Here is a 24,782-nt window from a genome sequence, read left to right as displayed (position 1 = left end):
AACTACCATAGCCTCAAAAATCCCTTATTATATATATCTCTGGAGAACATATTCATGAATGTGCTGGCAATAGTTTTGGTCGAGAAGCATCAACTATATATAGTGGTACCTCAACTTACAAGTAGGGATGTCCGATAATGGCTTTTTGCCGATATCTGATATTCCGATATTGTCCAACTCTTTAATTACCGATACCGAAATCAACCGATACCGATATATACAGTCGTGGAATTAACACATTAGTATGCCTAATTTGGACAACCAGGTATGGTGAAGATAAGGTCCTTTTTTTTTTTAATTAATAAAATAAAATAAGATAAATAAATTAAAAACATTTCCTTGAATAAAAAAGAAAGTAAAACAATATAAAAACAGTTACATAAAAACTAGTAATTAATGAAAATGAGTAAAATTAACTGTTAAAAGGTTAGTACTATTAGTGGACCAGCAGCACACACAATCATGTGTGCTTACGGACTGCATCCCTTGCAGACTGTATTGATATATAATGTAGGAACTGTGACAGTGTTTCTTTTTTTTTTTTTTTTGTCTTGTCCAGCTACTCAGGCAAATCATATAGTTGATGTAGATGCCCATATCGGCTGGACAGATTTACTTTACAAAAGAGAAGTGTAGGATACTTCTCTTGTTGCCTTATTTGTATTTGACTTTATTAAATGTATTTATATTATCATTTGGTGCAGCCGGGCCGGAGCAGGAGGGGATAGAAAGAGAAAAAAAGGAAGACCGAGGGGGAAATTGTGGGGTCAAGAGGGGGATTAGACAGAGAGACAAAAACAACAACAGCAAACACAACAACAACAACAACAACAACAACAATAGAGCAACATCAGCAAATATGACATGTACAAATATGATGGTAAAAGTGATAGCAAATAAACAGTTAGCGAAAATAAAAAAAAATACAGAAATGACAATGAGCATTATTACACTACAAATGGAGCAATACAAATACCAATAGAAATAGTGCTATTGATAATGAACAATACCAATACTTCACCTTTATTATCAACAATACAGTTGTTCAAATGCAACAATACATATACATAATGATAACTTGAGATACGAAAGAAAGAATGCAGAAAAATGGAGGGGAAGAAAGAGAAGCAACCTACATTAACCTAACTAAAATAATGCTATTTGGTAACAGTAGAAGAGAAAGTCAAACACAAATACAAATAGACGGAATAGAAATTGAAAGAGTAAATGAAACCAAATTTCTAGGTATAATGATTGATGATAAATTGAACTGGAAATCTCACGTAAAAAATATACAACATAAAGTAGCAAGAAACACGTCAATAATGAATAAAGCAAAACATGTTCTAGACAAAAAATCACTTCATATTCTCTACTGCTCGCTAGTGTTACCATATCTGAGTTATTGTGCAGAAATATGGGGAAATAATTACAAAAGCACACTTCATTCATTAACGGTGTTACAAAAAAAATCAGTTAGAATAATACATAATGTTGGATATAGAGAACACACAAATCCTTTATTTATTGAATCAAAGATTCTGAAATTGTACGACATAGTGAATTTGCAAACAGCTAAAATTATACACAAAGCAAACTATAACCTGCTACCCAAGAATATACAACAATTCTTCTCAAAAAAAGAGGAGAAATATAATCTTAGGGAGAAATGTAATTTAAAACATTTGTATGCATGTACAACACTTAAGACCTTCAGTATATCAGTATGTGGAATTAAATTATGGAATGGATTAAGCAAAGCAATCAAACAATGTACTAATATGATCCACTTCAAGAAACTCTTCAAACTTAAAGTGTTTACAAAGTACAAAGAAGAAGAACCATGATAAACATTCTGAATTTATTTAACTCATCCATTCTTTCATTCTTTCACTCACAAAATAATCTTACTTATTTCAACATATGAAATGTAACTTACTTCACCAATTATTATTTATTTACTTATTTTATTGTGATTACTTATGGAGTATATTGTGAATAAATTGAGAACAGGAAGTGAACAAAAGTTTTAGCAACTGTTATGTAAAAGAAAAGGGGTAGGATTAAATAAGCTCTGCTTCTTCCTACTCCTTTTCGAACATGTTGAAAAGAGAAACTGGAGATTGTGATGTATCATGTTGTATACTTGCATGTTCGAAATAAACTCAAACTCAAAACTCAACCTTGTAGATTGTTATAGTAACAATAGGTTAAACTTTGTCAGTGTGCCATGTGTTATACCCCGTTTACCTAGGGCAACAACATTAATATATGTTTGATGAAACGTGATTATGTGCATGAGTGTATGTATGCATATGTACTTGTATATGTACAGAATGTGTTTGTACAGTAAGTGTATATGTACAGTATGTGTATGTTTGCATAATGATTGTGCGTGTGGATGTACGAACTTTGAGTATGTAAATATGTACTGTATTTGTATATGTATGTGGGAACGCAGGTACCTATGTATGTATGTATGTATGTATGTATGTAAGTATATGTGAATTTGTATGTACAATATATTTGACTCCCAGTGTGCGTGGGAGCCAGAGTACGGCCCCAGTCGTATACGATGTCATCACTAAACCTTAGAAATACGAACAAATAAGTTTGTATTTCTAAGCTTTTGTTTTGACATGGTATATGGACGTGCTGCTTTCATGTTTGCGCTTATAATGTGTTGTGAAAATAAAAGACACGTTTGATAACAAACAATATTTGTATGGGCAATCATTAAGGCCAAGAATACAGTCATCACTTGGTGTTAACTGAACAAAACAAGATGGGGCCCTATGAACTTTACCTAGAAACAAATTGACAGAGCTAATCGAGTTAGATATCCAGTGCAAGAAGTAACTCAGCAAAAGAATTAACTGATAAAAGTCTGGTTTGTTTTGTAACAAACGCACCCAAGTTCTCCGGGTGTCTTTGCCACTACGCAAATTAAGGAGTCAAGGGTGGGACCTGATATTCAGCTGGGAACAATTAAACGACAAATAAACACAAGACATGTATAACTATTAGCCACAAGACGATCAGGCTTATATTTAATATGCCACAAATTAATCCCGCATAACAAACACCTTCCCCCTCCCGTCCATATAACCCGCCAATATAAATCAAACACCCGCACAAAACACTCAATCCCACAGCCCAAAGTACAGTTCACTTCCTCAAAGTTAATAAAGGTTCGTCCATGAAGTGGCTCCGTAGCAAAAACGCTGGGTCTGACAGTTGCTCCTAGGTGGTTTGTGACGTCAATTTCCGCTTCCGCCCGGTCTGATCGCACCGGATGCCTTTTATATCCCCACATATTTATTACGTTACAAATTTAATATTAACATGATTATTTAATACGCCTGTAACAGTTTATAATAAGGAAATGGATGACATATTAAGTATATATATATATATATATATATATATATATATATATATATATATATATATATATATATATATATATTTTACCAGCTGAGCACAATTTAACTGTGACTGGCAATATTTATTATACATATACATATCGATGGACCCCTATGGCCAGTTTACTTTTTAACTTTATGGTGTTAAAATGTGTAAACAAAGAAAATTCTTTGTTGTATTGCATTTATATGTTGGGAAAAAATAACAGCCAGGTAACCGTTTCATACAATAAAGAAAGTGAAGATACATTGAGATAGTTTATAATGCATTACCAGGCATATAATCGATAATACAAAAATATAACAAATAAAAAGGAAATTTTAATCAAATTTAATAAATACATTTGACGACTAGTAGAGCCAAAAGAGTTCAACTAGAGACAATACAATTGTGTTTTTAATTGATTAACCACTAATGCAAAGTATAAAATGTAAGGCCTATAGAAAATACATATCCATATGCAAATGTGGTTGCAACAGTGTCTCAAATGTCACCACAAAGAATTAGCCCCACTATTTTGTTTCCATAAAAAAAATGTCACTACATGTTTGCAACCCAGCTGCCATGCCCTTGCAGAGGCAAATTGTCAAGTACAAATTAAGAAATATTACGTCTAACATGGTTTCCCCAACGTTCTTCAAGTCAAACACATGGCATTCAGCCTCATCAGTAATTACTTGGAAGCGTGTGTAATTACACAGAAGAGGTCAAAGCTCCTGGGTACAGATATAAATCCCATGATGCCTGACTCCCTCTGACACAATGGCATACAGATGGAGAGGTGCTGACCGCACAGCAGGAGGGAATACTGCCTTAGCATAAGCACACATGCCAGGAACGGCTCAGAGCGGTCAGAGGCCAGGTCCTTTTACAATCATACTGTACTACTCGACAAGAATGCAAATGTGTGAAATGTATGAAAGAGAGTTGAAGCTATTCAACACAAAGGATTCAGTGAGATCAAATTCAATGGACCCGAAATCAACTTGCCTGATCTAAGTAATGGCATGAGTCTGTGCCATTTATTTTTGTATTTATTTACATATGTTTCCAGGAAATAAAATGTAAAAATGCATGATGAAATTAACTGTAATGTGTAAGTTTTTATCAAGAAAAATGTCATGCAAATGTATCTAATTGCATACAGTATTTAATTAATACATTTTTTTTTTAATAATTGGAAACTACATTGAACACAGGAAACCCTGCCTCTTAAAATTAGACTCATGATTCGATTACGATTTAGGAACTACGATTGGATTAAAAATCGATTATTGATGCATCTTTAATATATGTATATTGATGCAGTTTTACATTTATTTTGGTTTCACTAAATAAACGTTTATCATTTACAACTTAAAAAAAAAACCTGTGCATTTGTAATAAGAAATAGTTAAATACATTTTCACATTTATTAAATCAATGGAAATGTGTGTAAAACTGGAACATAAGTGCTCTAAAATAAAGGAGCTGGTCAGATCTCTCTCGGTGAGGTGGCTCGCTGCAGTCAGACACATTTTAGAACTGTCTGTATTACTTTATTTACAAAAAATAAATCGATTATCGATTATTGACGTTTACTAAACAGTTTTATAATCGTCTACGTCCGAATTGTGATGCATCTAAAAATCGCCTCTTTCTTTAGTTATTCCATACCAACTTTAAAAACAATCACAGTTAAAAAACAAAGGGCTGTACACCATATAAAAAACAGAGAAGTACAGGCAAAGGACAAACTAAAAACATATAATTTAAAACAGAGGTAAAAAAGAATATATATATATAAAGAGCAGAATAAAAAATATCTTAAGAGCAGTGTGTTAGATAAAAGGCAGTTATAAAGTAAAACAGTTAAAGACAGTTCAAAGTCCCATGCTGGGTTAAAAGCCAGTGAGTAAAAACGGGTTTTAAAAAGGGTCTTAAAAGTGGACAAAGAAGGGGTCTGTCTCACATGGAGAGGGAGACCGTTGCATGTTATTCTCATGGCATTCAACTGATCAGTTGACTGTAAAGTTTGTCTTAGAAGACGTTTGGCCTCTCATCCGAGTAGATTCCATCAGTTCATGCTCGGAGACTGAGATTGGACAGATCTAGTCTGATTGCTATGTGCCAAGGTCCCAACTATTTATCCTCTGATATGAGAAGGAGCGTATGGAAGGAACGGTTATGTTCTTTTGTGGTGAAAGAAAGAATGTGTCCATCAACAAATATTAACCATACAATCAAATCTTTCATACACTATATTGTTCTGTTATTAAAATATATCGTTTTTGAATAGCATTGTAACCCATGTATGTAGATGCGTTTGGAATCATCCATCACAAAGAGATTTACAACCCTAGTTTTAGTACACACTAGTGTTGTCCCGATATCAATATTTTGGTACCGGTACCGGTACCAAAATGTATTTCGATACTTTTCAGTACTTTTCTGAATAAAGGGGACCACAAAAAAGGGCATTATTGGCTTTACTTTAACAAAAAATCTTACGGAACGTTAAACATATGTTTCTTTTTGCAAGTTTGTCCTTAAATAAAATAGTGAACGTACAAGACAACTTGTCTTTTAGTAGTTTGTTAGCAAACAAAGGCTCCTAATTTAGCTGCTGACATATACAGTAACATATTGTGTCATTTTCCATTCGATTATTTTGTCAAAATTATTAAGGACAAGTGGTAGGAAATGAATTATTAATCTACTTGTTCATTTACTGTTAATATCTGGTTATTTTCTGTTTCAACATGTTCTATCTACACTGCTGTTAAAATGTAATAATCATGTATTCTTCTGTTGTTAGATACTTTACATTAGTTTTGGATGATACCATACATTTGGGTATCAATCTGATACCAAGTAGTTGCAGGATCATACATTGGTCATATTCAAAGTCCTCATGTGTCCAGGGACATATTTCCTGAGTTTATAAACATTATATAAAATACATTTTTAAAAAAAGTAGATTTTGTGATCCTAAAAAATATCGATATAATCATAGTAGTATTGATTAGATACGCTATTGTACTTGGTATCATCACAGTGGATGTTAGGTGTAGATCCACCAATGGCGTTTGTTTATATTGTAGCATCAAGGAAGAGTTGGTGCTGCAGGGAATTCTGGGAATTTGTTCTGTAGTGTTTGTATTGTGTTGCGGTAAAAAATATTCTTCCAAAATGTGTTTGTCGTTGTTGTTTAGTGTGGTTTCACTATATGGCACATGTTTATGACAGTGTTGGCGTTGCTCATACGACCACCCTTAGTGTGACATGTATGGCTGTTGATTAAGTATGTCCTTTATTCACATGTGAGTAGTATGATCATATTTAAGGTGGTCGTCTTAATGGTTGATGATTGTTCATAGTGTAATCTTGTCTTGACTTTGTCAACTTCAGACCATTTTAACACGTACAAAGTCATAACTTCGGGGTGTTGTGGTGTGAAGTGAAGCATATTTAGCTATAACTCATACTACAGGGAGGATTCTTGATATAAATCTACTTGATATTAAGTAAAAAAGTTAAAGTACCAATGATTTTCACACACACACTAGGTGTGGTGAAATTATTCTCTGCATTTGACCCATCACCCTTGATCACCCCCTGGGAGGTGAGGGGAGCAGTGAGCAGCAGCAGTGGCCGCGACCGGGAATCATTTTTTGGTGATTTAACCCCCAATTCCAACCGTTGATGCTGAGTGTCAAGCAGGGAGGTAATGGGCCCATTTTTATAGTCTTTGGTATGACTCGGCCGGGGTTTGAACTCACGACTTACCGATCTCAGGGCGGACACTAACCACAAGGCCACTGAGCAGGCTGATATGTCACCATGGAGACAAGGGTTAAGGATTTCGAAGGAGTTACAACACTGCAGACTGCGGATAGTCATTAGCAGCTACGATGGGTGGTGGGCCGGTACTTTTTTAGAGGCGGTATAGTACCGAATATGATTAATTAGTATCGCGGTAGTATACCAATACCGGTATACTGTACAACCCTAGTACACACACACACCTTAAACCAGACCCTTCGATTTGAAAAAAGAGATACTAAATAAGCAAATGGCAGAGATTCGGTAAAATGGCCCATATCAACTGAACAGAATAGATATAAAATATCACCTTGGATATTTTACTTGAGTTTCAAGGATTAGAGCCGCTTCACTTTTTAAATGTCAAAACAAGCTTATAAAGGCATTAGGTTGGCTAATCCATTCGAGGAGCTGCGAGTTGCTTCATGGCCAGCGAGCATGGAAGAGCGGGCGTAGAAAGGGGGCGGGGCAATGGCGCGTCTCGCATCAAAGAACAAAGGGAGCTGCGAGGAGAGGTGGGGATGGCGCTTCGCCGTTCACCGCAGCGGGAAGCCATGAAAGGGGTTGGAACAGGAAGGTCGAAGGGTAATGGTCAGCTCGCATCGACACTGGAGCTGCACGAACACACATGTAGAAACGGGCGCTCCATAAATCACTCTCACTACCTGCAGTTTGTGTTGAAAGTACTCCTTCCACCCCACTCCTTCTGTACGCTGCAACATTACATCTTCAACAAACGCTGCACACTTTGTTCCCATCGACTATTGGTGTGCCCAACACATATATATATATATATATATATATATATATATATGACATAAGTTTCATTTACACCGAGCCGAGGCAAGGGAGAACAAACGGAGGCAATTTTACGAGCATCCTCTCCTATTTCATCCTTTACTACCTTCTCTTTTTTCATGTAGGCCTCACTCACAAGTCTGCAGTAATAGCTGCAGTAAAACACACATTTTGGAATTGAAGAGTGGGAGCTATCAGCAAGAATGAAGTTGTAACACCGCTGGCTTGTGGGCTCTTGAAAAATATCATACATAATACATGCATCGATGAATGGTATCATTTATGATTTATCTTATTGGTCATGAACCTTGTTGGAGCATATCCTCCTGAAAACCTCTGCAGCGGGCTATTGTATTTGTTAGCTGATGTACCCAAACTACTTTTTTACTTCCAATACAATACCAATATTACAGCCTTCAGTATTCGCCGATACCGATATTGATCCGATAAGACAGTGGTTCTCAACCTTTTTTCAGTGATGTACCCCCTGTGAATTTGTTTTAAATTCAAGTACCCCCTAATCAGAGCAAAGCAGTTTTGGTTGAAAAAAAGAGATAAAGAAGTAAAATACAGCACTATGTCATCAGTTTCTGATTTATTAAATTGTATAACAGTGCAAAATATTGCTCATTTGGAGTGGTCTTTCTTGAACTATTTGGATTTTTGAATTGTTACTATTTTTCAAATATTTAAAAAAAATCTCACGTACCCCTTGGCATACCTTCAAGTACCCCCAGGGGTACGCGTACCCCCATCTGAGAACCACTGCGATAAGATATCAACACGAATCAAAGTACAAAACCCAAAAGCAGTGAAGTTGGCACGTGGTGTAAATCGTAAATAAAAACAGAATACAATGATTTGCAAATCCTTTTCCAACCTATATTCAATTGAATGGACTGCAAAGACAAGTTACATAACGTTGGAACTGGAAAACGTTGTTATTTTTTGGAAATATTAGCTCATTTGGAATTTGATGCCTGCAACATGTTTCAAAAAAGTTGGCACAAGTGGCAAAAAAAGACTGAGAAAGTTGAGAAATGCTCATCAAACACTTATTTGGAACATCCCACAGGTGAACAGGCTAATTGGGAACAGAACCACATCTGCGGCCCCCTCTAAGTGTTCTCATTGTATCCCATTGGGTTGAGTTTTTCCTTGCCCTGATGCGGGATCTGAGCCGAGGATGTCGTTGCGGCTTGTGCAGCCCTTTGAGACACTCGGGATTTAGGGCTATATAAACAAACGTTGATTGATTGATTGATTTATTACACCTTCTGATAGATTACAACTTTACACCAATGAGAGCATTTTAAAACTTTGCCAGACTCCCACCTATTTGAGAAATTATAAATCACGACAAATGAAGACTACTATGAACAGCAACAAGTAAGTGTAAAAAAAAAAAACATTATGATTTGTATGTTTTCAGATTGTGATAGTTCTATTTTTAAACCAAGAAAACAATCTGAAGTTGTCTTTATTTTTAAGTTATCATGACATGATTTTACCAGTCCAGCCCACTCGGGAATAGATTGTCCTCTATGTGGCCCCTGAGCTAAAATTAGTTTGACACCCCTGGTCTAGATGCATTCCGATATAATCAGTTATTTTGCTGATATGGGATTGGGACAGCCTTTGTTGTTGGTCTATTTCTTTTGTAAGCGTTTGGAAAAGTTTTGGTAAAAAAATAGCCTTGTTACGCAAAACAAAAGTGTCCACTACAGTGGACATTCATGGTTCTTAAGAGGATACGAGACTGACAAAAAAAAAAAGTCAGGCCCTAAAAAGCATTGACTCTTTCCAATTAATTCCAGGCAAACATACAAAGGAAAGTCATTTCAGTTGATACTAAAAGCTATTTCGTAACGAGGGGGGGGGGCTTTTGTGGTGAGTTGCCTGGTGACGCTGGTGTCCAGTGGGGGAGGGGGACGTCCACTGTACCGGGCTTGTCATTCATTCAAATGATGAAAAGCATCCCCAGTCTAAACTAATGAGAACGGGCCTAGAGTTTGAGATCAAGCTGGAGGGAGGCCAGTGTAATTTACCATCAAAGAGATAGCATTTAGTGGGGAAAAAGGGTTTCCTGAGCTGTATGGCGATTTAAAGGAGCTACGGGGAGTCCGTCCTACACCAACCCCTGACTGTGAGCTCACACAAATGGCTGTCAAGCTAATAAAAAGTAAAATTTATGGATAGGAGGTAGTGTGGAGTAAGACAGATGCTTTATCCACCGGGAGGGCTATAAAGAGGATTCGGTAATCACAGCAGACATTGCATCGCAGTGGTACAAGTTCGAGCTCTGTTGTAGCAAAGTGTGTAACGCAGCAAATTACCTCTGGAACCACAAAGAGGACGTCGGCATTAACAAACACTAGTTAGGGATCTTTGTCTGGTAATCACTTACTCAAACTCTGGGGCTCAGAAGATTAACACACATTTTACAGATGTAAAACATTACTTGAGCAAGGCACACAATTTCACTCAAACTGCTCTAGCGGTATGGCTGCGGAACCCATCGTTACCCCTTAAAGGGGACCTATAATGATTTTTGTCTTTTCTGACTTATAAATATGTTTTAACGAATAATGTTGGCTACTCTGTTACGGCTCAGGCTCCTGCCAACGCCGCTCATTCGTCTGTGCGCACCTCGGGACACGCCCACTGGTGCGCACATCCAAGGACGCGCCGCGCGCGTCTCCGCCCTGCTGCAGCCACCAGCTGCAATCACTCGCTGGCAATCTGCACACCTGCGACTGATCAGAGCGAGATCAATAAAGGACCAGTGGACCCAAGGATCGTCGCGGGAACTTAGCTTTCTCATGGTGTACCTACCCTCCGTCGCCTGCGTCTCAATTTCCCCTGGATCTCCCTCTGGACTCCGACTGCTTCCTTCGTTCCTCGACCTCTTGCTCGCCCCTGGATTCTGACGCCTCGCTCTCGCCCCGGATCAGCTGCCTGCCCCCTGGACTTCCGCGTATCTCGTTCAACACGTTGGTAACACTCACTTCAGTTAAATTCTACACATAGTCTTACACCATTCCCTTTTGTATTCTAGTTCACACTCCATTTCCTTAGTTTAGTAATATTGTTTATTATTATTTATATATATATATATATGTTGACTATATATATATATAATAAATAATTGTATATACCGCCCCCTGGTGTCTGTTTGCCGTCACCCCCTCTCAGTAAACACAACAGTAAGTTCCCGCCAAAATTATTAAAGGACCTGACGGCACAGTTCCTTAGCCCCGCCCCCAGTGACTTTAGTTCCGCCCCCTGTGATTTTTTTTTTCTCTTTTTTCTGCCTCTTGTCCCATTCACCATGTCTTTTTCTTTTTTTCGCTCCACACCGGAGGAGTTTTCTTGTCCTGCCAAACTGTCATGGAAAGGCATGTTTAGCAGTGATGTGAGCAAGGAGGAATTTACCCGTCGCCTGGACACCCTCCTCCCACCCATAGTGACTGTTCCTCAGCCAGAGAGAAGCGTCTGGCATCCGCTTTCGGAGAGGGGGGGTAGTACTGGTGGCTGTGCTGATGGGGTGGCGCAGCTGCACCAAGACAGGCTACCCTCTGCCAGACTAATTCCACCTGTCTTCCGCTTTTCCCAGCCGCAACCACCAGTCCCCTGGCTAGCCTCCGAGCTAGCACCAGCCCCCTGGCTAGCGTCTGAGCTAGCACCTGTCCCCTGGCTAGCGTCTGAGCTAGCACCTGTCCCCTGGCTAGCGTCTGAGCTAGCACCTGTCCCCTGGCTAGCGTCTGAGCTAGCACCTGTCCCCGAGCTAGCGTCTGAGCTAGCACCTGTCCCCGAGCTAGCACTTGTCCCCGAGCTAGCGTCCGAGCTAGCACTTGTCCCCGAGCTAGCGTCAGAGCTAACACCAGTTCCTCGGCTAGCGTCAGAGCTAGCACCTGTCCCTCGGCTAGCGTCAGAGCTAGCACCTGTCCCCGAGCTAGCGTCCGAGCTAGCACCTGTCCCTCGGCTAGCGTCCGAGCTAGCACCTGTCCCTCGGCTAGCGTCCGAGCTAGCACCTGTCTCTCGGCTAGCGTCCGAGCTAGCACCTGTCCCTCGGCTAGCGTCCGAGCTAGCACCTGTCCCTCGGCTAGCGTCCGAGCTAGCACCTGTCCCTCGACTAGCGTCCGAGCTAGCACCTGTCCCTCGGCTAGCGTCGGAGCTAGCACCTGTCCCTCGGCTAGCGTCCGAGCTAGCACCTGTCCCTCGGCTAGCGTCCGAGCTAGCACCTGCCCCTCGGCTAGCGTCCGAGCTAGCACCTGCCCCTCGGCTAGCGTCCGAGCTAGCACCAGCCCCTCGGCTAGCGTCCGAGCTAGCACCAGCCCCTCGGCTAGCCTCCGAACTAACACCAGCCCCTCGGCTAGCCTCCGAGCTAGCACCAGCCCCTCGGCTAGCCTCCGAGCTAGCACCAACCCCTCGGCTAGTCTCCGAGCTAGCACCAGTCCCCAGGCTGGCCCCCACGTCTCCACCAGCTCCCAGGCTGGCCCCCACGTCTCCACCAGCTCCCAGGCTGGCCCCCACGTCTCCACCAGCTCCCAGGCTGGCCCCCACGTCTCCACCAGCTCCCAGGCTGGCCTCGACTCCAGCACCTCGGCCTGCTCCGCCGACTCCAGCACCTCGGCCTGCTCCGCCGACTCCAGCACCTCGGCCTGCTCCGCCGACTCCAGCACCTCGGCCTGCTCCGCCGACTCCAGCACCTCGGCCTGCTCCGCCGACTCCAGCACCTCGGCCTGCTCCGCCGACTCCAGCACCTCGGCCTGCTCCTCAGCTGGCCTCCTCGTCTCCGGCTTTGATGTCCGCCGCTTCCACGCCTTTGACGTCTGCCGCTTCCACGGCGCCGATGACGTCTGCCGCTTCCACGGCGCCGATGACGTCTGCCGCTTCCACGGCGCCGATGACGTCTGCCGCTTCCACGCCGCCGATGACGTCTGCCGCTTCCACGCCGCCGATGACGTCTGCCACTTCCACGCCGCCGATGACGTCTGCCGCTTCCACGCCGCCGATGACGTCTGCCGCTTCCACGCCGCCGATGACGTCTGCCGCTTCCACGCCGCCGAGGACGTCTGCCGCTTCCACGCCGCCGAGGACGTCTTCCTCCACGCCTGCCTCGCCGATGACGTCTTCCTCCACGCCTGCCTCGCCGATGACGTCTTCCTCCACGCCTGCCTCGCCGATGACGTCTTCCTCCACGCCTGCCTTGCCGATGACGTCTTCCTCCACGCCTGCCTCGCCGATGACGTCTTCCTCCACACCGCCGCCGATGTCATATCCTCGTTTCCGGCGAGACGCACCATGGCGCCAATCACGTCCGCCTTCCCGACGGCCAAGATGGTGGCCGTCCCTTGGTCGCCGGCTTCAGCGGCGTTCTTCTCGCCGCCGCCATCAGACTCGTCCTCGGTGGATTCGGGGACACTGGGGCCGGCGACCCACCACCAGTTCTCCCCTCCACCCTCCCTTGTTTCGTGAGTATGTTGGACATCTGGAATCTGTCCATAGGGGGGGGATACTGTTACGGCTCAGGCTCCTGCCAACGCCGCTCATTCGTCTGTGCGCACCTCGGGACACGCCCACTGGTGCGCACATCCAAGGACGCGCCGCGCGCGTCTCCGCCCTGCTGCAGCCACCAGCTGCAATCACTCGCTGGCAATCTGCACACCTGCGACTGATCAGAGCGAGATCAATAAAGGACCAGTGGACCCAAGGATCGTCGCGGGAACTTAGCTTTCTCATGGTGTACCTACCCTCCGTCGCCTGCGTCTCAATTTCCCCTGGATCTCCCTCTGGACTCCGACTGCTTCCTTCGTTCCTCGACCTCTTGCTCGCCCCTGGATTCTGACGCCTCGCTCTCGCCCCGGATCAGCTGCCTGCCCCCTGGACTTCCGCGTATCTCGTTCAACACGTTGGTAACACTCACTTCAGTTAAATTCTACACATAGTCTTACACCATTCCCTTTTGTATTCTAGTTCACACTCCATTTCCTTAGTTTAGTAATATTGTTTATTATTATTTATATATATATATATATGTTGACTATATATATATATAATAAATAATTGTATATACCGCCCCCTGGTGTCTGTTTGCCGTCACCCCCTCTCAGTAAACACAACATACTCAATGTCAATGCGTCAAATCCTAAGGTTCATGCAAAAAGGGTTTGAGCTTGCACACCAGTTTTGGATGCCCCTGTGACATCACAGTGAGGAGGATGTACATATAAGGTCATTCTTGGACATGCTTTATCGGCAGGGTTCCTTCCCTTTTGCTGAGCGAGACCGCTGCAGCTGGAACTTCTGTACATTGTTTCTTGTTTCTTCCACTTCCGCAAAATGTTTAAAACACATTTAATTAAAGTAAATTAATTGTCTGTTCATCGTGTTGAAACTTGACGATGAGGCGTCGTGGGAACGTTTATTAATGATGAAAAATGTTATTTATATGTAATTATCGCAATTAATTTTGAGTTCATGAACAATACGATTAATCGCAATTTCATATTTTAATTGTAATATGTATATATACTAGAGATGCGCGGTTTGCGGGCACAACCGCGGAGTCCGCGGATTATCCGCGGATCGGGCGGATGAAATTTAAAAAAATTAGATTTTATCCGCGGGTCGGGTCGGTTCGGGTCGGGCGTTTGAAATTTAAAAAAATTAGATTTTAAATAGATTCAGGCGGGTGGCAGTTAAACCAATTCGGAAATATATATACATAGTTAAATGTTGTTACCCACATACGAAAAACGAGCAGGCACCTGCTGCATATGCCACAACAGAAGAAAAAAAAAAAAAGAGATGGACACTTTTACGGAGCGGAGAAGGCCCCCGACGCCTCGCCGGGGTCCGGGACCGAGGCCCCTTCCCCCGAGAGGGCCCCACCGGGAGCCGTAGCTGAGGCGATCCGCGAGAAGGGCCCGACGCACGTCCAGGGTCACCACCGCGCCCACCGCACCGACACCCCGCCTCGTCCGCCTTCGCCGCGGCCGGCGTCACGCGCAGCAGGTAAGCAGCTTACCTGCCCGCCACCCCCGTGGCCGGGGGCGCGTAACAGGGGTCACTCCGCGCGCAGTGCGCTCACGAAAGGGGTGGGGCTCACCCTGGTTGATATAGACAGCAGCTAGGACGGTGGCCATGGACGTCGGAACCCGCTAAGGAGTGTGTAACAATTAACCCACCTGCCAAATCAACTAGCCCTGAAAATGGATGGCGCTGGAGCGTTGGGCCCATACCCGGCCGTCGCCGGCAGCGAGACGCGCTTGGAGGTGCGCTCAGCGCGGCTCCCATATGATTGCGCACTGGTGTGCGTCTGGGTCGTGACAGCGTGGCACGCGAATGTCTGTGCTGCATTGGATCAGTCTCCTTTCTTTAACAGGCAAAAGCTTTATAACCTCACTAATGCCTTGCATCGTCTATATTAGATATATAACAACGGGCGGGTGCGGGCGGATGGCGGGCGGATGCGGTTCTGTACAAATGTTAGATCGGGTGGATTGCGGATGGTTGACGACTTTCTGATGCGGTTGCGGATGAAATAATTGCCTATCCGTGCATCTCTAATATATACACATATATATATACACACACACACACACATACACATACATATATATATATATATATATATGTATATATATATATATATATACACACATCCATATGGAATTGGGGGTTAAATCACCAAAAATTATACCCGGGCGTGGCCACCGCTGCTGCTCACTGCTCCCCTCACCTCCCAGGGGGTGATCAAGGCTGATGGGTCAAATGCAGAAAATAATTTTGCCACACCTAGTGTGCGTGTGACAATCATGGGTACTTTAACTTTAATATATGTATATATATATATATATCCATCCATCCATTTTCTACCGCTTATTCCCTTCGGGGTCGCTGGAGCCTATCTCAGCTACAATCGGGCGGAAGGCGGGGTACACCCTGGACAAGTCGCCACCTCATCGCAGGGCCAACACAGATAGACAGACAACATTCACACACTAGGGCCATATATTTATATATATATATATATATATATTATATATATATATATATATATATATATGAATTTATGGTATATAAATGTATTTTAATATATATATATATATATATATATATATATATATATATATATATATATATATATACATATAAATGTTCATATATACATTTGGGTAGTATATATATATATATATATATATATATATATATATATATATATATATATATATATATATATATATATATATATACATATACACAAATATGTGTGTGTGTGTGTGTGTATATATATATATATTTATATATATATATATATATATACATATATATATATATATATTAGGGCTGCAACTAATGATTAATTTGATAATCGATTAATCTGTCGATTATCGATTATTTCTTCGATTAATCGATTAATAATCGGATAAAAGAGACAAACTACATTTCTATCCTTTCCAGTATTTTATTGGAAAAAAACAGCATACTGGCACCATACTGATTTTGATCATTGTTTCTCAGCTGTTTGTACATGTTGCAGTTTATAAATAAAGGTTTATAAAAGAAAAAAAGAAAAAATAAATGTATAAAAATAAATGTATATATTTATAATCGATTTTAATCCATTAGTTGTTGCAGCCCTAATATATATATATATATATATATATATATATATACATACACATATATGTGTGTGTGTGTGTGTGTGTGTGTGTGTGTGTGTGTGTGTGTGTGTGTGTGTGTGTGTGTGTGTGTGTGTGTCCATCCATCCATCCATCTTCTTCCGCTTATCCGAGGTCGGGTCGCGGGGGCAGCAGCCTAAGCAGGGAAGCCCAGACTTCCCTCTCCCCAGCCACTTCGTCCAGCTCCTCCCGGGGGATCCCGAGGCGTTCCCAGGCCAGCCGGGAGACATAGTCTTCCCAACGTGTCCTGGGTCTTCCTCGTGGCCTCCTACCGGTCGGACATGCCCTAAACACCTCCTTAGGGAGGCGCTCGGGTGGCATCCTGACCAGATGCCCGAACCACCTCATCTGGCTCCTCTCGATGTGGAGGAGCAGCGGCTTTACTTTGAGCTCCCCCCGGATGGCAGAGCTTCTCACCCTATCTCTAAGGGAGAGCCCCGCCACCCGGCGGAGGAAACTCATTTCGGCCGCTTGTACCCGTGATCTTGTCCTTTCGGTCATAACCCAAAGCTCATGACCATAGGTGAGGATGGGAACGTAGATCGACCGGTAAATTGAGAGCTTTGCCTTCCGGCTCAGCTCCTTCTTCACCACAACGGATCGATACAGCGTCCGCATTACTGAAGACGCCGCACCGATCCGCCTGTCGATCTCACCATCCACTCTTCCCTCACTCGTGAACAAGACTCCGAGGTACTTGAACTCCTCCACTTGGGGCAAGATCTCCTCCCCAACCCGGAGATGGCACTCCACCCTTTTCCGGGCGAGAACCATGGACTCGGACTTGGAGGTGCTGATTCTCATCCCAGTCGCTTCACACTCGGCTGCGAACCGATCCAGTGAGAGCTGAAGATCCTGGCCAGATGAAGCCATCAGGACCAAATCATCTGCAAAAAGCAGAGACCTAATCCTGCAGCCACCAAACCGGATCCCCTCAACGCCTTGACTGCGCCTAGAAATTCTGTCCATAAAAGTTATGAACAGAATCGGTGACAAAGGGCAGCCTTGGCGGAGTCCAACCCTCACCGGAAACGTGTCCGACTTACTGCCGGCAATGCGAACCAAGCTCTGACACTGATCATACAGGGAGCGGACCGCCACAATCAGACAGTCCGAAACCCCATACTCTGTGTGTGTGTGTGTTAACCAAAAACTAATTTTTGCCTTTAGTCCCTAGACAGGTTGGTGTACAAATACATTCAAACAACAATATCATTAACAATAAAAAAAAGGGCAGGATTTTATGGTGACTGGAAAAAAATGGTGTTCCTCTTCAAGATACATATTTAACAGTTTACATTTTTAATAGATACATTCTGATATTTTTGGGGGGGTGTTGTCGTGGACTGTTCCAATCATAATGTGGGAACGTCTCCATAAACAAAGATCTTGCATGCAGATTCAAGATACGGCTTATAAATGTGACTGTGGACTAAATTCAAGCAAAACTTAAACCAAAGCATACCCAATACACATCTAGACCACAAGGAAGTGTGTTAAATGTAGATCAAAATCATGGATGGTCCCCTTTCATGACAAACAGCGAACAATAAATATTGTGTTCTATAATCTTCACGCTTGTTGTTGACAGATAAAAAAAACAAATTGAAAAAAATTGAAATGTTAAAAAGTTACATATTGCAAACTTCTGGTTCATGTTCTAATCAAAACAATAACTGCAAAAACGTTATGAGCCTTTAATTGGTCTCTTTGTCTTAATTAAACTCCTGTAATCAAATTCCTTTTTTTCACGATAGTCTAATTGATTGAGATGCGTGAGAAAGAACAGGTTGAAAACAACGACTCGCAAGTGTCAATTGTTTTTTAGTGTTCTTGTTCACAAACATCTTATCTCTACCAGGCAAAAAAAACAACATATCTCAAGCTTATCTTCAGGGGGTGCCGCAGGGAGGAGGGAGGAAAACAAGATTCATATTTATTTGCGCTTAAAGGCCATTTGAGGTCCTTATACATGTAGGCATATTGAATTATTTCATTTAAAAGAATACTAAAGACGTCATTTTTACCAGTGATTCTGAACTGTACAGTCTGTCCACTATTTTAGTGTAATACATGAGCTGATACATTCCAATGCAAAAAAAATACCATGGTTGTTCCACCTTATTCAGTCATTAATTGGCAAGTTTAAAACTTGATGTGAATATTGCAAGCTTTTGAGCTGCAGTGTTGCTTCAAGCAGAACATTGAGGCAAACAAAGCAGCACTGAGACACTCAGCATGAGAGCTTGGTAATACTATGCTGAAAGGAAGCAGCAGTACAGTAGGTGAGCATCAGATAACCCATTACACCCATATTGAAATATGTACATGACTTCAGAGCTTGTGCATTTTTATGCACCACGATACCACAAAGCCTGGAATTAGGCTAAAATGTGATCAAAGCAGTATTTTAATTAAAATGTACTCAATATATAGTATTTGACAGGTACATAGACCTGTAAATCCCACCTAATCTGATGATTGCACTGTGTACTTTATGCACTTACACTTATTTATATGGCCCCATTCCTAGATGGGTCTCACATGAGAGGAAGAGGGGCAGGGACTAACCGTTTTGCGATGCAGTCTGCTGAAAATTATGAAAAGTGCCACTCGACAGAGCAACTGACGCAGTGGTCAAAGTCGGAAATGCCACAAAACATATTTGAAGATAATCAACACTACTGCCATCTGGCGGCTAGAGTAGAGAGTGCACTCCCCCCAATGTGTCACATTTTATGTGTCAGGTAAACCGCAATAAATGAGGCCTGTGCATTAAAATGTGTTCTGTTTGAATGTTCCTCAATAAATATTCAAATGTTATATTTTGGGTCTGTTAGTGCTCAAGTTGATCACTCAATTTTTTTGTCAGAATGTTAAAGGCCTACTGAAATGCGATGTTCTTATTTAAACGGGGATAGCAGGTCCATTCTATGTGTCATACTTGATAATTTCGCGATATTGCTTTATTTTTGCTGAAAGGATTTAGTAGAGAACATCGACGATAAAGTTCGCAACTTTTGGTCACTGATAAAAAAGCCTTGCCTGTACCGGACGTAGCAGACGATATGCGCGTGACGTCACAAGATGTGGAGCTCCTCACATCCGCACATTGTTTACAATCATGGCCACCAGCAGCGAGAGTGATTCGGACCGAGAAAGCGACGATTTCCCCATTAATTTGAGCGAGGATGAAAGATTTGTGGATGAGGAAAGTGAGAGTGAAGGACTAGAGGGCAGTGGGAGCGATTCAGATAGGGAAGATGCTGTGAGAGGCGGGTGGGACCTGATATTCAGCTGGGAATGACTAAAACAGTAAATAAACACAAGACATATACATACTCTATTAGCCACAACACAACCAGGCTTATATTTAATATGCCACAAATTAATCCCGCATAACAAACACCTCCCCCCTCCCGTCCATATAACCCGCCAATACAACTCAAACACCTGCACAACACACTCAATCCCACAGCCCAAAGTACCGTTCACCTCCCCAAAGTTCCTACAGCACATATATTTCCCCAAATTCCCCAAAGTTACGTACGTGACATGCACATAGCGGCACGCACGTATGGGCAAACGATCAAATGTTTGGAAGCCGCAGCTGCATGCGTACTCACGGTATCGTGTCTGCGTATCCAACTCAAAGTCCTTCTGGTAAGAGTCTCTGTTGTCCCAGTTCTCCACAGGCCAATGGTAAAGCTTGACTGTCATCTTTCGGGAATGTAAACAATGAAACACCGGCTGTGTTTGTGTTGTTGCTGCAGTCGGCCGCAATACACCGCTTCCCACCTACAGCTTTCTTCTTTGCTGTCTCCATTGTTCATTGAACAAATTGCAAAAGATTCACCAACACAGATGTCCAGAATACTGTGGAATTTTGCGATGAAAACAGACGACTTAATAGCTGGCCACCATGCTGTCCCAAAATGTCCTCTACAATCCGTGACGTCACGCGCAGACGTCATCATACCGAGACGTTTTCAGCAGGATATTTCGCGCAAAATTTAAAATTGCACTTTAGTAAGCTAACCCGGCCGTATTGGCATGTGTTGCAATGTTAAGATTTCATCATTGATGTATAAACTATCAGACTGCGTGATCGGTAGTAGTGGGTTTCAGTAGGCCTTTAAATTAATTAAATTGACAAAATAGTGCTGTTATGAAAAAAAACAAAAACATCCACTGTAGAAGACTCTCAAGAGGATATATCATAAAATACAAAAATTTAATTCAGGACACAAAAAATCTGACAATTGAGCAGCCTCTTGGACTAGCTCGTTCAACTTTCCAGAGTTCTATATGTATATGGATATATGGCAAACCAAAACAAACACTTGAGTAATAAGTAATAAGAAAAAAAGACTTACTGGCTGCTTGTATCCGCGCCTTTCTGCTCACTACTAACCCAAAAGAATTCTGGGCCACACACTCGTAGTCGCCTTCATCAGACAAGCTGTCAGACTTGGTCTTCAGGAAGTGGCCAATTAGGAGGGAGCCGTTGATGAAGGTGGTGTGATACTGGTCCTGAGTTAAAAGCACGCCATTGTGCCTCCATTGTGTTGTGATAGGGGGGATGCCGTTCACCTGGCAGTGGAGCATGAGGGGCTGCTGCTGCACCGCGATGATGTCACTGGGCTCCAGGGTGAAGGAGAGCTCCGCATCGGATGACACCCCTGCAAGAACACACATGGATCACAATGTAGGCTTTTGAGTAGCCTGACTAAAAGAGACAAAGTGCAATAGCTCGAGGTGAAACTTTCTTCTTTTTTTAACAAGCCTAAAATTAATCACTGCAATGTTTCCGATATGTGCATTAACTTGTGGCAGCACAAGTAAAAAAAGTAAATAATATATATATATATATATACATACACACACATATATACTGTATACATATACACACACATATATGTTACGTCTTGGTCGCATGGCTGCGCTGGTAGCTTTCCTTCCAAGGCAGAAGACAAGCAGGAGGAGCGTGCAGGTAAGATTAAAGTATTTTTAATAAATAAAAGCCAGGACAAAAATACAAGACTGAGGACGCTAGCAAGCGTGGAGCTAAACAAAACGTCACAAAGGGTGAAAAACGAGGAATGCTAGCGTGTACAAAATCAGTGAGGAGAAAAACCAGGGGAACGTAAATGTTGCCTATCGCAAACATTGACCCAGCAACTACTGCTGGGTGACAGGAAACTATAAAAGGGAGTGATTAACCAAAACACCTGGTGGGAATACTAATTGCTAAACTAAGACAGGTGAAGAGAATCAGTGCCCATGGAAACCAACAGCAGGGAAAGAGGGTGCACCCAGGAAACAGACTAAAACAGAAACATTACCAACATAAATGATGCCATGATCCGGGTAACGCAGGGGTCGGCAACGCAAAATATTGAAAGAGCCATATTGAACCAAAAATACAAAAACAAATCTTGACAAATTAAAATCCATATTGCATACAGATAGTGTGTCATGAGATATACATTGAATTAAGATGACTTAAAGGAAACTAAATGACCTCAAATATACCTACAAACGAGGCATAATGATGCAATATGTACATATAGCTAGCCTAAATAGCATGTTAGCATCGATTAGCTTGCAGTCATGCAGTGACCAAATATGTCTGAATAGCACTCCACACAAGTCAATAACATCAACAAAACTCACCTTTGTGCATTCATGCACAACGTTAAAAGTTTGGTGGACAAAATGAGACAGAAAAAGAAGTGGCATAAAACACGTCCTAGAAAGTCGGAGAAAGTTTTATATATGTAAACAAACTACGGTGAGTTCAAGGACCACCAAAATTAGTAGGACAAAACGGTACTCGCCAAATACTCGAATCAGTGAGGCATGTTTAATATAAACAGTGTGCTTTATAACAAATAGGGAGGTTTGCGTCATGTTTGTCCTTCTACGGAAACTATATTAAAACAATTTTTCATACATTTTTGAAAAAGCTCCAGAGCCACTAGGACGGCGCTAAAGAGCCGCATGCGGCTCTAGGGCCGCGGGTTGCCAACCCCTGGGGTAACGGATCATGATATATATACTGTATATATATATATATACACACACATATATACTTTATACATATATACTGTACATACTCTATATATAAATACATACGTATATACACATATATGTACATACATATAGACACAGATATATACACATACATATACACATACATATATGTATACATACACATATTTATATATATATATATATATATATATATATATATATATATATATATATATATATATATATATATATATATATATATATATATATATATATATATGGGGAACATATTCACCATTAATTAGTTGCTTATTAAAGTAACAAAGACTTAATTTAGAGTTATTTGGACACTAGGGGAACATATAAAGGTTAGGGTTAGGGTTAGGGTTACTAATAAGCAATAATTCTGAGGTTATTGAGGGAACACTCTTAGTTAATGGCTTACTGGTTGTATAATAAGGCCATGCAGATTAAGGTATTAATAAGTACTTAATAATGACTAATTAAGAGCCAAATATTTACTAATTTGCATGTTAATAAGCAACTAATTAATGGAGAATATGTGTTCCCCATACTAAAGTGTTACCATATATATATATATATATATATATTTATATATATATATATATATATATATATATATGACACTGGCATAAACACGAGTATGGCTTCATGTAACAATTGCATATATGTATATATAATATATATAATTCACGATTGACTTCTCTTAGAGAGGTTGTCCCTGCTAGAGTGACATGTCCACCTGTTAAAACAGAATAACAAGATACATTTAGACAGCGTGGACATGCCAGTTAGCGCAGGCTACAATAGGCCTACTGTGTGGCTTTGACTCTAAGCAGCCAGCTTGCCACGGTGCGCCAGAAAGCAGCCAAGTTTTATACGGAAATCTATTAAAAAACACCACTTTTGGTAGAAAAATAGCGGAATTTTGCTAAACAGCGAACATCTAGGATGCCTGATATATTTGGCAAACTACATTTCAACATTCAGGGAGGATGAAATGTTATATTTCAATAAACCAGAGGTGTACAAAGTGCAGCCTGGGTTACATTGTAGTCGTAAAAAAACAAGCAAGAATTGAAAAATGGAGCAGAACGATATAATATAAAACATATATTAATACTACAGTAACAACCAATAACATATTTGTTCTTATATATAGGTATAACAATTGTTTAACCTTTTTTACAGAAAATGTATGCATCATCGCCGATTATGCAAATTATATGATGACTAGAGATGCGTTAAAATGCCATCCATCCATCCATCTTCTTCCGCTTATCCGAGGTCGGGTCACGGGGGCAGCAGCCTAAGCAGGGAAGCCCAGACTTCCCTCTCCCCAGCCACTTCGTCCAGCTCCTCCCGGGGGATCCCGAGGCGTTCCCAGGCCAGCCGGGAGACATAGTCTTCCCAACGTGTCCTGGGTCTTCCCCGTGGCCTCCTACCGGTCGGACGTGCCCTAAACACCTCCCGAGGGAGGCGATCGGGTGGCATCCTAACCAGATGCCCGAACCACCTCATCTGGCTCCTCTCGATGTGGAGGAGCAGCGGCTTTACTTTGAGCTCCCCCCGGATGACAGAGCCTCTGACCCTATCTCTAAGGGAGAGCCCTGCCACCCGGCGGAGGAAACTCATTTCGGCCGCTTGTACCCGTGATCTTGTCCTTTCGGTCATAACCCAAAGCTCATGACCATAGGTGAGGATGGGAACGTTAAAATGTAATATCGGAAATTATCGGTATCGTTTTTTTTATTATCGGAATCGTTTTTTTTTTTTAATTTTATTAAATCAACATAAAAAACACAAGATACACTTACAATTAGTGCACCAACCCAAACAACCTCCCTCCCCCATTTACACTCATTCACACTCATTCACACAAAAGGGTTGTTTCTTTCTGTTATTAATATTCTGGTTCCTACATTATATATCAATATATATCAATACAGTCTGCAAGGGATACAGTCTGTAAGCACACATGATTGTGCGTGCTGCTGGTCCACTAAT

At 41.8% G+C, this 24,782-nt stretch overlaps 1 protein-coding gene across 1 annotated transcript in view; it reads right to left on the bottom strand.

The window, feature by feature from the left end:
- Positions 1-24,782, bottom strand: part of LOC133616225 (immunoglobulin superfamily DCC subclass member 3-like) — a 262,060-nt gene that overhangs the window by 200,484 nt on the left and 36,794 nt on the right. The window contains exon 2 of the mRNA XM_061975393.1: positions 21,095-21,400. Coding sequence (XP_061831377.1) covers positions 21,095-21,400 — 306 coding nt within the window. The remainder of the gene's footprint in view (positions 1-21,094; positions 21,401-24,782) is intronic.

Source organism: Nerophis lumbriciformis, linkage group LG15, assembly GCF_033978685.3.
Source record: "Nerophis lumbriciformis linkage group LG15, RoL_Nlum_v2.1, whole genome shotgun sequence".
NCBI classification, from domain to species: Eukaryota; Metazoa; Chordata; class Actinopteri; order Syngnathiformes; family Syngnathidae; genus Nerophis; species Nerophis lumbriciformis.
The sequence above is the reverse complement of the archived record's forward strand: the minus strand, read 5'-3'. Positions and strand labels throughout refer to the sequence as shown.